Source organism: Mobula birostris, chromosome 26 (assembly GCF_030028105.1).
Source record: "Mobula birostris isolate sMobBir1 chromosome 26, sMobBir1.hap1, whole genome shotgun sequence".
NCBI lineage: Eukaryota > Metazoa > Chordata > Chondrichthyes > Myliobatiformes > Myliobatidae > Mobula > Mobula birostris.
In genome coordinates this window covers 17,454,946-17,472,921 of record NC_092395.1, presented here as the reverse complement: position 1 = coordinate 17,472,921, position 17,976 = coordinate 17,454,946, and the positions used below count along the sequence as shown (strand labels likewise).

At 42.6% G+C, this 17,976-nt stretch overlaps 1 protein-coding gene across 2 annotated transcripts in view; it reads right to left on the bottom strand.

Moving 5' to 3' along the window:
* Positions 1-17,976, bottom strand: part of LOC140187958 (guanine nucleotide-binding protein subunit alpha-14-like) — an 82,422-nt gene that overhangs the window by 18,586 nt on the left and 45,860 nt on the right. For both annotated transcript variants that reach the window (XM_072243819.1, XM_072243820.1), the window contains exon 2: positions 11,308-11,492. In XM_072243819.1, the coding sequence (XP_072099920.1) occupies positions 11,308-11,492 (185 nt within the window). The remainder of the gene's footprint in view (positions 1-11,307; positions 11,493-17,976) is intronic.

Sequence of the window (17,976 nt, the reverse complement as noted above, 5' to 3'; positions counted from 1 at the left end):
CTTTTCTCAGCCTTCGCAGAAAGTAGAGACGCTGCTGGGCTTTCTTTGCTATGGAGCTGGTGTTGAGGGACTAGGTGAGATTCTCCGCGAGGTGAACACCAAGAAATTTGGTGCTCTTAACGATCTGTACGGAGGAGTCGTTGATGTCCAGCGGAGAGTGGTCGCTCCGTGTCCTCATGAAGTCAATAACCATCTCTTTTGTTTTGTTCACGTTCAGAGACAGGTTGTTGGCTCTGCACAGTCCGTTAGCCGCTGCACCTCCTCTCTGTATGCTGACTCATCGTTCTTGCTGATGAGACCCACTACGGTTGTGTCATCGACGAACTTGATGATGTGGTTCGAGCTGTGTGTTGCAGCACAGTCGTGGGTCAGCAGAGTGAACAGCAGTGGACTGAACACACAGCCCTGGGGAGCCCCCGTGCTCAGTGTGATGGTGTTGGAGATGCTGCTTCCAATCCAGATTGACTGAGGCCTCCCAGTCAGGAAGTCTAGGATCCAGTTGCAGAGGGAGGTGTTCAGGCCCAGTAGGCTCAGCTTTCCAACCAGTTTCTAAGGAATGATGGTGTTGAATGCTGAACTGAAGTCTATGAACAACATTCGAACGTACGTGTCTTTTTTGTCCAGGTGGGTTAGGGCCAGGTGGAGGGTGATGGCAATTGTCTGTTGAACGGTTGGGACGGTACGCAAACTGCAGGGCGTCCAGTGAGGGGAGCAGCAGGGTCTTGATGTGCCTCATGACGAGCCTCTCGAAATACTTCATGATGATGGATGTGAGTGCAATGGGACGGTAGTCGTTGAGGCAGGACACTGAAGACTTCTTCGGCACAGGGACGATGGTGGCAGCCTTGAAGCACGTAGGAACTATGGCGCTGCTCAGGGAGATGTGGAAGATGTCAGTGAGAATCTCTGCTAGCTGATCTGCACATCCTCTGAGCACTCTGCCAGTTGGCACTCTTGACCAGGTGATCGAACATCATGCCCAAACCATTGGCTCTTATTTCCCCTCTCCATAGATGCTGCCTGACCTGCCGAGTTTCCCCAGCATTTTTGTATGTGTTACTCAGGATTTCTAGCATCTGCAGAATCTCTTGTGATTAAGATCAAACATCTAACACTGTGCCTCAACAACAATGATCTGATCATTGCTCTTTCAAAAAGTTTTGGAAAGTTTTCATTCAAAAACAAAATAGGTTGCACACAATGTAGGTGGTCATGTCAATTCTCCTGATAGGCGGCAATAAATTAAATTGATGGAGTTTGATGCATGTAATTAATACTGTATTACAGAAGGCTTCAGCCCAATTACTAAAATAATTTAATTATGCATCTAATCTGTGTGTGTTTTTGGCATGCTGAAATTTCTTATGCAAATTATTACACAATGCCAATTTAATTAGCTGTGGATTTAGACAGAAAATCCTTATAAAAGTCTGCTTATCGAAGTGTTTGCTAAACATCTAGCGATGAATAGCTAATCAGAATGCACTTGGAATAGGAGGTTGTTGTGACTGTTTACACCTGGGGAATGAGATAAATATGAAACGGGACTAGAAATCCCATTCTTTCCCCCATCCCATAGGAATCTTGCTTCCAATAAGTTATGCCACAGGGTCACAAAAACAACTTGTATTTACTTGCACTTCCAAAGCAAAAAAAAAAATCCCAAGAGAGACAAATCAGATCAGGACATGTTTCGTCTAAAATGAAATTTATCAAGAAACGTTAAATCAAAAGGTAACATGCCAAAATGCATTAAGCTATGAAGTTTAATATATAGAAAGGTAATTGCCACAGGCAAGGCAAACCAGCCATAGCAAATCCATAATTACTTTGCATGAAAGTGGGGGTGAGCTGACTTGTTCAAACTCCACAGTTCTTCTGGTATCCTCCCATGGTAGGAATTGCTTCATTTAGAACCAGCAATGACAAAGGATCAGTGATATTATTTCCAAGTCAGAAAACCTTGTAATCTGGGAAGTTCTGTGATTGTTCCTTTTCAAAGATTCAAAAATTCAAAGGATTCAAAGTACGTTTGTTATCAAAGTACGTGTACCTGTGATTCATCTTCCCGCAGACAGCCACAAAACAAAGAAACATTATGGAGCCCCTATAAAGAAAACATCAAAATCCCAATGTGCAAAACAAAGACAAATTACACAATTGGAAAAGAATGAGGAAATAACACACAGAGTATTAAACATCAGATTTCTCGAAACAGTCTAAGAATGTGCAGTTCCTTTCAGTTCAGTTCAATTTAGCGAAGTGCTGTTCATTATCTGTAGGCCGTGGAGCCAGTCTGCCCCGATTAAAATCACACAAAATAACATTAAAGAAAGGAATAGCAAAAAACCAGAAACAGGTATAACATGAGCTGCAGGGTCCTCTAAAAACTGTGTCAATTAAACCTTATCCAAGACACAAGACCCTTGCACCTTCCTCCAGCAGCAACGAGCAAGAGGGAGAGGGAGACTGGTCAAATGCAAGCAGATGGCGCAGAACACCCACTCACTTTTTGCTCCTGTCCTCAAAGATTTCAACCTTGCTCAATGTTTTAAGTGGTGAATTGGTCAAAAATTGGAGCTGATCATGGATCAACGCCGTTAGGTCACACACTCCATTCTCAACCACGCCAAATTCCCTCAGAGACAGTGTAATTCAGCCCAAAAGCACATTAGCAAAAGGTAAATTAGAGACTCCAGTCACACACAGATTAGTAGTAGAAGTATATTCAGAAGAAGACTGAGACATTTTGTGAACTGTCTGCAGGATTTTGTGTTGGCCTCTAGTGCCATTTTGTCTTGTCCTTCCAGATAACGGAGATCCAAAGTTTTGAGAGATGCTATTGAAAAAGTCTTGCCGTGTTGGTCCAGTGCATTTTGCTAATGATGCAACCTGCCTTCTAGTACAAGAGTGGTCAAAAAATTGGAGTCGGGGAGGGAGGTGTTGGGATTGTAGGTGGGACGATAATCAGACAGGCTGCGGGGCGTAAATGGAGTTTCATTCATTCTGGCAAGTGGAGTGAATTACAATGCACTCCTGATGTGGCTTTCAGAAAAGGCTGGGAAGTTGTGCTGAGTTCCTCATGGCTAAGGACTCATCCTCCAGCCTAGTCTTGCAGGCAGATGGAAGCTGTCGGTTCAACTAAACTGGAGTCCAATCTGGGGTGCTGGCAGGAAAGATGGAAGACTGAAGTTTGGTGAACAGGTGGGGATAGGCAGAGTGCTAAAGAGCAGAGAAATGAAAGGAGAAAGCATGAATCTAGATAAGTAAAAAATGAAATGGAAAGAGGAAAGGGCACAAACAGAAAAGGTGGGTTGGGAGCAAATTGGCAGCTAAAATCCACACAGAAAACATCAAACAAGAGTTATTGAGATGCATGCTAGGAATGTTGAGTGGTGAGGTCGAAATGTCTCTACCAAAGGAGGCATAAGGTGCTCCTTCTCTTCGTTAGCCTGTAGGTCACCTCTGGGCAAGGTGTAGCACCTGCTTAGCACCCCCAAAACAGGGTCATGTGAAGCAGGTGGTGGATGGTCGTGTGAGCAGCCGGTGCACATCACAAGTTCTGGTTATGTGACCACTGACACCAGGCAGACAGTCTCTGAAGAGTATTGATGATAGCTATGGTCACCCGTCTTGTAAAGACACTGTCCAGAAGAAAGCAATGACAAACCACTTCTGTAGAAAAATTTGCCAAGAATAATCATGGTCATGAGACCATAATCACCTACATCATTCGACACAGAATGTACTGATGATGATGATAACTAGGAAAGTGGAGGAAATATGAGGAAGTCCGAAGTTAAATCCAAATATCCTGTGGGGCAAGGTCAACCAGGGGAGAGTGGAGTTGGTGTGTGACCTTCTTTATGCAGGAAGATAGATTTGATCGCTGATTGATGTCCAGAAGCCAGTCTAAAGGTAGATTTTTTGAGGATACCGTATTCTATTGTGGACAGATAACAGATATTTTCCTGGAACTGTGAGAGATTGATGGTTGGATGGTAAACTGATACTGAGTGTGACCTTAGGTCAAGAGTGCTAGAAAATATTAATTATTAGACAACAAGAGTGAAACTCTAGCCAAGAATGAAACATTCCATGGAGCTGATACACACAGAGACCAAACGTAGGCATAAGAGCTTTTAACTGATCAGAATTACTTGAATTCTGAATTAACTGAGTATCAGAGCACAATCTGGACAATCATGCAGTACAGTGAAGACAAAAGTTCAGGAAAATAAATCTGGGAGAAGTGCTCACTTCAGCCTAGAAACAGGAAGTAATTGAATAGCATTTTAGCAGCTGAGACCCCTGTTGCAAAACAGAGCAGCGTAATCCTGTAGTGAGAGAAATTCAAGAGTTGAGATATCATATTATTTCAAATTCTGTTGTTGAAAAGACAGTGAAAGGCTCTGGAAGATACCTTCAAATTCAGAGTGTGCATTGAAATTTAACATTTATTTGGAGAGGCCTAAAATACAAAAAAAATGCAATACTGGGGCTTTATAAAGCATTGGTCAGATGTACTTGGAGTATTGTGAGCAGTTTTGGGCCCTATATCTAAGAAGATGAGCTGCCCTTGGAGATGGATCAGAGGAGGATTACAAGAATGAACCCAGATGTGAAATGGTTAACTCATGAGGTGTGCTTGAATGACTCTGGGCCTGTACTCGCTGGAGTTTAGAAGAATGAGGGGGATCTCAAGGAAACGTACTAAGTATTGAAAGGCCTAAATACAGTGGACGTGGAGAGGATTTTTCCAATACCGGGTGAGTGTAGGGAACAACCTCAGAGTAGGAGGACATGAGGACAGCCCTTTAAAACAGAAAAGAGGAAGAATTTCTGAAGCCAGAGGGTGGGGAATCTGTGGAATTCAGATGGATGCGGAGGCCCAGGCATTGGGTATATTTAAAGCAGCGACTGAAAGGTTCTTGATTAGTAAGGGTGTCAAAGCTTAAAGGGGGAAAGTCAGGAAAATCGGGTAAGAGGGAATATAAATTAGCCATGATCAAATGGCAGAGTATTGGCTTTATTTAGGTCAAAAGATAATCACTAAGCCAGCAATCTGAATCAAAGAAGAGATGAGACAGGAATGCGCACAGGATGTCTGGAGAAAAAGCAGTGATGAAGAGCTCTGGTATAAACTGTGAGTGATGGGCTACAGTACCTCAAGGAATTTTAGAAGTCTTTCCTTTGCCATTATCATGTTACTGTTTATGGGAACCTGCTCCTAAATTATGTCACTGGCTATTCTTCAAATGTATGCCATGAGCCAAAAAGCATTTTTGAGCCTAAGACTATATTCCTTTATTTTTGGGGGGAGAATGGTGTGTTTTAAGGCCGATTGAGAGATCTGGCACGCTGCTGTCTCTAAGGGAGTTCGCTGAGGTTTCAGGTGAAATTTGCAGACGGAAAGCCAAGAAACCCGGAGGCGGGACACAACCCCACGGTCGACTCCATTTCTCACCGATCTCGTCAAGGAAGATTGAAATCAATGAGGACAGGAGTGGAATGCGAGCGGGTGTTCAGTACCGTCTGTCGGTGTTTGACTGGTCTCTCTCTTCCTCTCGCTCGGGGTTTCCAGAGGAAGGTAGCTGCACGTGACCAATCTCTCTTTCACCCTCGGCTCCCAGAGGAAGGTGTCTGCGTTTGACTGGAGCCTTGGGTCTTGGCAAGGTATAATAAATGCATTTTGCGGATCAGACTCTAGTTCATGTTATGATATGTTTCTGGTTACACTTTTTTAATTACGATTTTGATTGGCAAAGGTGTAGACAACGAATGACACAGCACTAAATTGAACTGAACTGTACATTCCTAGACTCTTACAATTACTTTGTGTTTTTTTTTCTTTTCATATTCTGTGTCTTTTGCTGTTATGTGCTATTTCTGTGATTTGTTCTGATCTGATTTGTTTGGTCTGATGTTTTCCTCTGAATGGATTCCATGGTGTTTCTTTGTTTCTGGCTGTCTGTGCAAGGGGGCATCTCAGGGCTGTATAGGGCTTACATGCTTTGATAATAAATGTACTTTGAATCTAGAGCAAGCTTGTTCTGTCTTTAACTGTACCCTACCATTCTCAGCTTGGAGGTGCTTCATATTACCATAAATCACCTTTCATTCCTCTCAAAAGAAAGTGAACAATAGAGAAACTACTGGACAAGATCCAAGAAATTTACTTTTGTCATATCATATCAGAGATGTCCTCCTTCTTCAAAGAATAGGGTTTCTCTTCCTCTACAATTGATGCTGCCCTCACCTGCATCTCCACCATTTCCCAGATATCTGCCCTCATCCCATCTTTCTGCCACTTTAACAAGGATGGTGCTTCTTTGATCTCACCGACCACTCCATGAGCCTCCAGTTTGAGCACATCATTCTCCACAATAGATCCTACCACTAAACACATCGTTACCTACCTCCCTACTCTCTGCTTTCCACAGGGGTCACTCCCTCCATGATTCCCTTGTCCATTTGTCCCTCTCCACTAATCTCCCTCTTGGCACTGATCTCTGCAAGCAGGAGTGCTACACCTGCCCATTTACCTCCTCCCTTACCTCCAGTCAGGGCTGCAAACAGTCCTTCCAGGAGAGGCAACACTTCACCTGTGAATCTGGTAGTGTCATCTACTATATCCGGTGCTTCCAATGTAGCCTCCTCTTCATTGCTGACACCAGACATAAATAGGGGGACTGTTTAGTCGAGCGCCTTTGCGTCATCTGCAAAAAGCAGGATTTTATGGTGGCCAACGATTTCAATTCCAATTCCTTTCCCATTCTGACATGTTGATCCACGCCCTCCTCTACTGCCACAATGAGGCCACTCTCAGGTTGGAAGAGCAACACCTCACATTCCATCTGACGTCATGAACATCAGTTTCTCTAACTTCCAGAAATTTTTCCCCTCCCTCTTCCCACTTCCTCCAATCCCCACTCTGGCTCTCCTCTCATATCTCCTCTTCTCCTCACCTGCCTATCACCTCCCCCTGGTGCCCCTCTTCCTTCCCTTCCTCCCATGATCCACTCTCCTCTCCTTCTTCTCCAGCCCTTTATCTTTTCCTCCTATCATCTCCCTGCATCTTACTTCATCGCCCCCATCCCCATTCCACCTGGCTTCACCGATCTCCTTCCAGCTTGTACTACATCCTCCATCCACCACCTTTTTATTCTGGCTTCCTCCCCACTTCCTTTCCAGTCCCGACTGTCTAAAACAGCCCAAAACACCGACTGTCTATTCATTTCCATGGATGCTGCCTGACCTGTTGGATTCCTTCGGCATTTTGTGTGTGTTGCTCTGGATTTCCAGCATCTGTAGAACCTCTTGAATTTATTTTTTGTTGCCGCATTCAACATAAAAGAAGCTTTGTGATGTTTGATACAAGCTAGCAAACTCCTAGCATAAGCGATGAGAGAGATACTACAGTACTGTCTAGAATTAAAGAGAGAACAAAACAGATCTTACAAGATGTTAAGTATTATATTTTACACAAGATTTTTGTTTATTTTTAAGATATATAATGAGTAGTAAGCTCTATATGAAATATTTCCCTTTCCATCTCTCTATCCTTGTTTCTTGTCACTGCCAATAAATGCTGGCTGCCTTAAAGAGTTGATTTTACTGGCAAATGACAGAAACACTTCATGAGAGGAGATCAGCCACATGAGAATATTTGACAGTGAAGTAACTCAGTCCGCCCAAAGGCACCCTGCCAAGCAGGTAATATTTCTTAACATAAGAAAATCTGCAGATGCTGGAAATCCAAAGCAACACACACAAAATCCTGAAGTCTCAGCCCAAAATGCCGACTGTTTACTCTTTTCTATAGATGCTGCCTGACCTGCTGAATTCCTCCAGCATTTTGTGTGTGGTACTTAATATTTCTTAATACTCAAATAAAAATGGCGATAGATAAGATAAGGCAAGAAGAATTAATGTTCCAGGTGGAAGTCCTATTTCTCCTTCCACTCCCTTCTTGACCTCCTTGAAATTTTCCAGCAGTTACTGTTTTCATTTCAGATTCTTAGCATCTGATATTATGATAGGGCAGTTCTGTCCTTTGGGATTATTCAATAAGCTCAGCATTATCTGTTTTCGCCTGATCAGGGGACTATTAAATCTCATATTGTTTGAAAAATAGCAGGGAGTTTTGCTGGTGTCTGGCCAACATTTTTGTATTAAACACAACTACAAGAAACTGCTGATCTCCTGGGATTTTCACAAGCACTAGGCTCTAGAGTTTAGAGAATGGTGCGAGAAACAAAGATCATCCAGTGAGTGGCAGTACTGTGGGCAAAAGCTCCCTATCAGTGAGAGAGGTCAGAGGAGAATAGCCAGACTGGTTCAAGCTGACAGGAAGGCAACAGTAACTCAAATAACCGTGTGTTACAACAGTGGTGTGCAGAAAAGCATCTCTGAACACAGAACAGTGTGCCTCCTGTACCTAATAAAGTGGCCACTAAGAGGATATTATATCAATTACTTTTGGGTTGCTTTATAATAATTTTCCCTTCCGATTTCAAAAGACAGAATGTTGAATCCAATGCAGTATTACGTCTTCTCCGAGGATCGTCACCTTATCTTGTTGGAGAGGCTTCTGAGTTCCGGAGATCCCGACAGCACTGTTATCTGGTGCTTGGTCATCTGCCAGTTAGTTCCTGGAAGGGTTACCCATAGCAGTAAGCTCAAGGGGGAGGTTCCGTACAAAGAGCAATTGAACCTAGATCTCAAAGGTGGAACAGACGAAAGATGATGATACATCACAATGGCAGTGAAGGTGGAGGAAGTCCCCAGTCAATTTGCATTCCATGTCGCTGGACCCTGACCCCAATCTGTCAGGGGTAGTCTTGTGGCTGCCTGTGCATTAGACTCCCCCTGTTAAACAAAGCCATTATCCATTAAAGCAGCGGTCCCCAACTACCGGGCCGCGGACCGGTACCAGGCCGCAAAGCATGTGCTACCGGGCCGAGAGGAAACGATATCAGTCAGCTGCACCTTTCCTCATTCCCTGTCACGCACTGTTGAACTTGAACATAGGACTTCCAACTGTCCCATATTGCCGGGACATCCCGTAAATTGGGCTAAATTGGTTTGTCCCATATGGGACCGCCCTTGTCCCGTATTTCCCCCACTAAGGTAGAGCGTTCATATGAAACCTTTCGTGCCGAAATGGCGTAAAGCGAAGAAGTAATTACCATTAATTTATATGGGAAAAATTTTTGAGCATTCCCAGACCCAAAAACTAACCTACCAAATTATACCAAATAACACATAAAAACTAAAATAACACTAACATATAGTAAAAGCAGGAACGATATGATAAATACACAGCCTATATAAAGTAGAAATAATATATGTACAGTATAGTCGGGAAGATTAAGTCAAAACCGATTTGTGGGGAAAAAAAATCAGCACGTACATGTATGCGCACACAGGTGCCCGCGCAAGGCTTCATGGTCATGGTAGTCTTTCTTGGGGTAAACACTGTCCCATATTTGACTGCTACTTTTGTCCCTTATTTGGTAGTGAGAAAGTTGGCAACCCTAACTGTGAAAGACATGTTGAGGTGAGTTTAACCCTACTTGAAAACCTCCCCCCTCCCCGGGTCGGCTGGTCCGCAAGAATATTGTCAATACTAACCAGGTCCGCAGTGCATAAAAGGTTGGCGACCCCTGCGTTAAAGGAATCCACCATAACATCCCAAATAAGTCCCATGGCAATCAGCAAGTAGAGAAGTGTCAGGATTGTAAGGTCTGGAAGCTCCTCAGAAGATATGGAACCCAGATCAGTCTCTACAGCCACCTGAGGACACATCAGCAGACAACCCCTTAGGAGATCATACTCGACTCGAATGATCGTACTAGTATCGTGTAGTTATGTTGCTGATGGCTTGTTCTACAATCATGCATTCATGATATGGAGAAGCAGCCCAGGAATTTCAGTCCTGATATGTTACTCTGATATTATTTAAAATTGCCAGATGTTCTTCTTATCTTTCAACATTTAATTTCAATGGAATTGAATTTCAGAATCAGATAGAATATGTGGTACTGTGATAAATGTGAATTTCTGAGCGATATGACCAAATCCCACTACAGCAATGGGGTATTTAAATTCAATTACATCAACATGGAAGGCAATCATAAAATGACAGCTTTGTTTCAAAAACTCATTACGTTCTCCGATGCCCTTTAGGGAAGATCTGTCATGTTTATCCTACCAGGTCAATGTGTGACTGCAGACCAAGAGAAAAGCAATTGAATTTGAGTTGCAACTCTTGCCCAGATGAAGGGACTTGACTTGAAGTGTCAACTGTCCATTTTTCTCTACGGATGCTGCCTGACCTGCCGTGTTCTTTGAGCAGCGTTTATTTTTTTTGCTGGGTTTGAACTAGCCCAGCAAATTACTTACTGGCAGTTAGGGATGCAGAATAAATGTTGGTTCATGACATCTATCTCCCAAGAAAAATACATTCAGCAGCCAATTTATTAGCAACAAGATTAGACCATGGTTGGTCTTCCTCTCCTGTAACCCATTCACTTTAAGGTTCCACCTGTTCTGCATTCAGAGATGCTCTTCTGCATACCACTGTTGTAACATGTAGTTATATTAGTTACTGTCGTCTTTCTGTCAACTTGAATCAGTCTGGCCATTCTCCTCTGAGTCCTCTCATTAACAAGGCGTTTCACCCACATATCTGCCACTTTCCAGGTTTTGTTTTGCTTTTCACTCCATTCTCTGTAAACTCTAGACAGTCATGCATGAAAATTCCAGGAGATCAGCAGTTTCTGAGATACTCAAACCAGCCCGTCTGGTATCAACAATCACTCCAAGGTCGAAGTCACTTAGATCACATTTCTTCTCCATTCTGATGTTTGATATGAACAACAAGTGAAACTCTGCATGCTTCTATGCATTGACTTGCTATTGTATGATGGGCTGATTAAATATTGGTATTAATGAGCAGGTGCACAGATGTACTAAATAAAGTGTCCACTGAATGCAAGTTCTAAACTCACACTGCTGGCTATGCAGATACAGAGAAACTGGTGCGGCCAATGATTTCTGTTAATTATGATATCTGGCATTATTCTTTCTCTTGTAATTTCCTAACATACACAGGATGCATTCCCAGCCAGCCGATATTGAAAGCTACACCTCACCTATTTTCTCATTTGCTCAGACTGATGTTTTAATAACAGCTGTCTTTTAAGGATAGACAGGACTATCATTCTGAGTCAGACAAAGCAGTTCCAAGAACAAAGAAATGGAATAGTAACGATTTTTTAACATTAAACATTGCATTCTTACCTTATTTTCCGGAAATTGATATTGTATATTCAAGGTGTCCATTGCTCTTGTAATAGACTGCATTGAAGTAATTATGTTCTGGTAGACCAACTTTGCAAAGGCTTTTCGGTCTTCCTCAGAATATCCAGATCCATGGATAATTCTCATTTGTTTGATGAACGTGCTTTTTCCACTTTCTCCGGTGCCTGGATTACAACATACCAAGACGCACATTAGAATTGCAACACCTCATAATGTGAAGCAGCCCTAATCTGTGTGCAGCAAGATCCAGGCAACATTCTTGAACAACAAGCTTGAACAACTGAGAGGTAACACTGGCAGCACACATGTGCTGGATAATAACCATCTCCAACAAATGGCAGTCTCCTGGTCTACCTGTGATATGCAACTGCATTTCCATTATTGAGACCCCTTCATCAACACCCTGGAGATATCGCCGATAAAAATATCAACTGGACCAGCCACGTAAAGAGCAGTGAGTAAAACTCCTCCTGATACAACAATGCCTTTCTACCATCTACATGCTATTTGTCAGAAATGTGGTAAACTTGCCAGGAAGAGTGTAGTTCCAACAAAACTCAAGAAACTTGGCACACTCAGAACAAAGCAACCTTGAAGGTACCCAGTTCTTCGCCAAACTGCCTCCACTTGCTAAACAAGGCACAGTATGGCAGTTGGTAACAGTGGCTCAATCACCTTGGCTTTTATACTCAAATTTGATGATTAGTGAGTCACTGATGCCTTATCAAGGAAAGAAAAGCAAGGTATGAGGAATCTCAGAGACTTCAGCCCAGGACTCCAACATTTTGTCTTAATTATTAAAGTATGTTTTGTGACATCACTGCAAGAAGGTACCGAGATATAACACACTCAGTAAGTAAACAGGAAGAGACAGGTCATGACTGATAGGCACGTTTCTGTCTGAACACCAGACCAACCAGATCAGAATGGAATCTCAGACATACTTGTTACAACATATTTTAGCGAACTGATAATGGTACTCAAATGTTCATGTTCCATCATAGCTAATATAAACAGGAATTTAAATTCTGTACCACTATTGGAGTATGTTCAAAGTTCAGAGTTTGTTAACTAAGTACATATATGTAACATATGTAGCCCTGAGATTCATTTTCTTGTGAACATAATCAACAAGTCTAGAGAATAATAACTGTAACAGAATCAAAGAAAGTCCGCCCAACTAGGACATTCAACTGGAGTGCAGAAGACAACAATCCAGGCAAATGCAAAAAGAAGAAGCAATAATAATAAATAAACAAACAATAACTATTTAGAACATGAGATGAAGAGCCCTTGAAAGTGATTCCATTAATTGTGGTCCAATCACAAACAAGAGAATATCTGCAGATGCTGGAAATCCAAGCAACACACACAAATTGCTGGAGGAACTCAGCAGGCCAGGCAGCATCTATGGAAAAAGAGTACAGTCAATGTTTCCGGCCGAGACCCATTGGCAGAACTGGAGAAAAAAAAGATTAGCTGTCAGAGTAAGAAGGTGGGGGGTGGGGAGGAAGAAACACAAAGTGATAGGTGAAACCAGAAGAAGGGGAGGGGAGAAGTAAAGAGCTGGGAAATTGACAGATTGGTGAAAGAGATACAGGGCTAGAGAAGGGCTGATAGGAGAGGGCAGAAGTCCTTTAAGAAAGGGAAGGGGGAGGAGCACCAGAGGGAGGCGATGGCCAGGTGAGGAGATAAGGTGAGAGAGGGAAATTGGAATGGGGAATGGTGAAGGGGGGTGATTACCAGAATTTTGAGAAATTGATGTTCATGCCGCCATCAGGTTGGAGGCTACCCAGATGGAATACAAGGTGTTGCTCCTCCAGCCTGAGAGTGGCCTCATTGCAGCAGTATATGAGACCATGCACTGATGTGTCAGAATGTGAATGAAAAGAGGAATTAAAATGTGTGGCCACTGGGAGATCTCGCTTTCTCTGGCGGACAGGGCGTAGGTGCTCAGCAAAGTGGTCTACCAATCTATGTCAGGTCTCACCGATATACAGGAGCCACACCAGGAGCATTGAATACAGTAGATGATCCCAACAGGCTCACCGGTGAAGTGTCGCCTCATCTGGAAGTACTGCTTGGGGCCTTGAGTTGTAGTGAGGGAGGAGGTGTAGGGAGCAGTTGTAGCATTTGTTCTGCTTGCAAAGATAAGTGCCAGGAAGGAGATCAGTGGGGAGGGACAAATGGACAAGGGAGGTGTGTAGGGAGCATTAGTTGTGGGAACATTTCAATGATGGGGCAAGTGAGGTTGAGAGAAGTTATACCCTTTGCTTCAAGAGCCTGATGGTTGAGGGGTTGTAACTGTTCATGAACCTGGTGGTGCGAGCCCTGGGGGTCTTGAACCTTCTTCCTATTGGCAGCTGTGAGAAGAGAGCATATTGCCATGGAAGTTGTGGAATTGTCTCACATATGTAGTCTAAAGTAACTGACCCATGGTGAAATAGTTTAAAGTGATCTTCCTAATGACACCTAGAGCAAGAACTGGACAGTAAGTGCCATCAGAGTAACACATACAAAATCACGGAAGAACCCAGCAGCTCAAACAGCTTTCATGGAAATGAATGAACAGTCAACGTTTTTGGCCAAGAACTTCATCAGGACTGAAAAGGAAGGGGCGGATGTCAGAATAATAAAGTAGGAAGAGAAAGGGGGAGGTAATAGGGAAAGGGGAAAAGGCTGAAAAAGGAGGAATCTGCTAGGAGAGGAGAGTGGACCATGGAAGAAAGGGTAAGAGGGGAACCAGAGTGGGTAATGGAAAAAGAGAGAAGGGGAAGGGGGGAAAACACCAGAAAGTTCAAAGTTCAAGGTTCAAAGTAAATTTATTATCAAAGAGATGCATTTTTTGCAGGCATTCACTGTAAATACAAGAAGCATGATAAAATTAATGAAACCAAAAAGGTGGACAAATAACCAATGTACAAATGATGGTGAGTTGTGCAAGTACAAAAAGAAAAAAAAATAATCATAATAAATAAATAAGCAATAAATATTGAGAACATGAGATAAAGATTCTTTGAAAGTGAGTCCCAAGTGATAAGGCAAGTGAAGTTGAGTGAAGTTATCCCCTCTGATTCAAGAGCCTGTTGGTTCAGGGGTAATAACTGTTCCCGACCCTAGTGGAGTGGGTCCTGAAGTTCCTGTATCTTCTTCCTGATGGCAGCAGAGAGAAGAGAGTATGGCCTGGATGGTGGGGGTCCTTGATGATGAATGCTGCTTTCCTGCGACAGTGCTCCATGTAGATATGGTCAATGGTGTGGAGGGCTTTACCCATGATAGACTAGGCTGTATCCACTGCTTTATGTAGGCTCTTTCATTCAAGGGCATTTGTGTCTCCATACCAGGCCATGAAGAAACCTGTCAATAAACTCTTCACTGGACAGCTTTAGGAGTTTGTGAAAGTCTTAGATGACAAGCCGAATTTTCTCAAACTTCTAAGAAAGAGGTGCAGCCATGGTTTCTTCATAATGACATTTATGTGCTGAACCTAGGACAGATCCTCTGAAATGAAAATACCGAGGAATTTAAAGTTGCTGACCCTCTCCACCTCTGATCCCCCAATGAGGACTGGCTTATGGACCTTCGGTTTCCTCCCCCTGAAGTCAATAATCAGCTCCTTAGTCTTGCTGACATTGAATGAGAGGTTGTTGTTGTGGCACCACTCAGCCAGAATTTCAATCTCGCTCCTATATGTTGATCAATCATTTCTTAGCCTCACAGTCATAATTATAAAATGAGTAGAGTAGGGGACTAAACACACTTGTGGTACACCTGTGCTGATGGAGATTGTAGAAGAGTTGTTGCCAATCTGATCTCACTGGGGAAAGCAAGGATCCAGATGGACAAGGAGGTATTGAGAGTAGTTTAGAGCGGATGATAGTAATGAACGCCTAGCTGCAGTCAATGAACAGCATCCTGATGTATGCATCTTTGCTGCCCAGGTGTTCCAGAGATGAGAGAAGAGCCAATAAAATGGCATCTACCGTGGATCTGTTGTGATGATATGCAAATTGGAGCAGATCCTAGTCACTTCTTAGGCGGGAGGTAATATGTTGCATCACCAACCTCTCTAAGAACTTCATCATAGTCATTAAAACAGGTTACTATGTTCTTCTTAGGCACCAGCATAATTGAAGCCTATTTGGAGCAGATGTTAAAGAAATCGATGTTCATTCCATCAGGATGGAGGCTACTCAGATGGACTGTCATCTGTAGCTTGGTGGTTTGCCATCTTACCTCTGTGCTAATATTTGAGAGTTTAAGTCCCACAAAACTGACTTGAACAAAATCTAATCTGGCATTCCAGCACAATACCAAAATCTGCTATTGTGTCGCCTCTTGCAGACGACTCCAAATCAGAATCAGGTTTATTATCACAGATATATGTTGTGAAATTTTCTGTTTTGCGGTAGCAATACAGCACAATACATAAAATATACTCTAAATTGAAACAAGTATATTTAAATAAGTACTGCAAAAAGAGGGCAAAAATAGTGAAGTGTTTATGGGTCCCTTCAGAAATTTGTTGATGTATTAAAATGTAAATCTACTGCTTTCTTTTGCTTACTTTTTGTAAAGCCAAAAGTAGCAAAGCCTACATAAAGTCAGACATCCCACCCAGCAAAAACTCTTTTCAGGGAGGTAGCACCATCAATTTGCGGGAGACTCCCGGGAGAGGTGGGATGTCTGCAATAGAGTAGCTCCTTAGCAGCTAGCCAGCTAGTTTAAATAATGTTAGCTATGATAATGAACGAATGACACCTGTTAAACTCACCTCAACGTATCTTTTACAGTCTTAACCCACCATGGGCAATAGAAAAGTCACTGTTGCAAACTGCAGCGAGCAACACTCATTATTTTGACCCCTATTAGGCAGGGGTACACTTTAGTGTAGTCTGGGGTGATGTACATTTTATATTTTCTTTTTTTGGAACCCTCTGCCACTCTGACTTTTTTTGAAACTCTCTCGCTCTTGTTCTTGCTCTCGCTCTCTCTCGCTCGTGGTCGCTCTCACTCGCGCTCGCTCTCTTGCACGCTTTCTTGCTCTCGCTCTCTCTCTCGCTCGCGCGCTCTCTCTCTCATGGTCGCTCTCACTCACACTTGCTGTCTCGCGCTTTCTTGCTCTTGCTCTTGCGCTCGCTCTCAAAAAAATCAATTTCCGGAACATTGTATATAATTTGCGGGCATCAGGGAGCCACTAATAATATGCGGGAGACTCCCAGAATGTCCAGGAGAGGTGGGATGTCTGTAAAGTTTTGCATGCAGCCCAGTCCATCACAGGAGAAGACACACCACCCGCCCCCCCCCCCCACCCCACCATCGAGCACCCATCTACAAGCAGCACAGTCACAGGAAAGCAGCATCCACCATCCAGGCCTCTCACCATCCAGGCCACGCTCTCTTCTCACTGCTGCCATCAGGAAGGAGGTACAGGAGCCTTAGGTCCCACACCACCAGCTTCAGGAACATTTATTACTCCTCAACCATCAGGGTCTTGAACTATAGTGGATAATTTCACTGAACTTCACTTGCCCATCATTGAAATGTTCCCAGAACCTATGGACTCACTTTCAATATTTTTCTATAATTATTGCTTATTTAATATTATTATTTCCTCCTTTTTATATTTGCACAGTTTGTTATCTTTTGCATACAGGTTGCCATCAGGAAGGAGATACAGGAGCCTCAGAACACACACCACCAGGCTCCTGACCAGAGTGGATAACTTCACTCACCAACACTCAACTGATTCCACAACCTATGGACTCACATTCAAGGACTCTACAACTCATGTTCTCAATATACATTATTGATTTATTTATTATTAATATTTTGTGTTTTTTTATTTCTGTATTTGCACAATTTGGTTCCCTTTTGCACATTGATTGTTCGTTTTGTGTGCTGTTTTTCCATTGATTCCATCATGATTCCTTGTATTTACTGTGAAAGCCCATAAGAAAATGAATCTCAGGGTGGTATATGGTGACATATATATACTTGGAACTTTGAACTTCCTTACGCAGGTATAAAGATTCTATAAAACTATTTGATCAAAAAGAGCAGAGATCTACCCATGTTTTAAATCTCAAACAATGTCTGGTGATATATACAGGAGCTTGAGATCATGTACCATAAGGCTCGAGGACAGCTTCTATCCCATTGGTTTAGACTTTTGAATTGATCTCTTATACATTAAAGATGAACTCTTGATATTTCAAGCTACTTCATCATGACTTGCACTTTACTTGTCCACCTGCACTGCACTTTCTTTGTGACCCTAACACTATAGTTTGCATTTGGTCTGGATGGTATGCAAACAAAATCTTTTCACTATATCTCAGTACTTGTGACAATAATAAGCCAACTACTAATAGATTTGTCACTGACATGTCACAGTTTATGAGTGCTTGCCATGCATAAATTAGTTACTTCCTTTCCCCATATTACAGTGGTGACTAATCTATGAAAATATTTCAATGACTTTCAAGTAGTTTGGTATTTCTGTGACGATAAGTATCACTATAATAATCCCTCTTGGTGCATGACTTCCTTCCCCATTCAAATGCAAAAGAAATTTGCCTTGGCAACTGATCACTCTTAAAAATATTCTAAATATTGGGCAGGTCAGATACCAATAATTAATTAAAG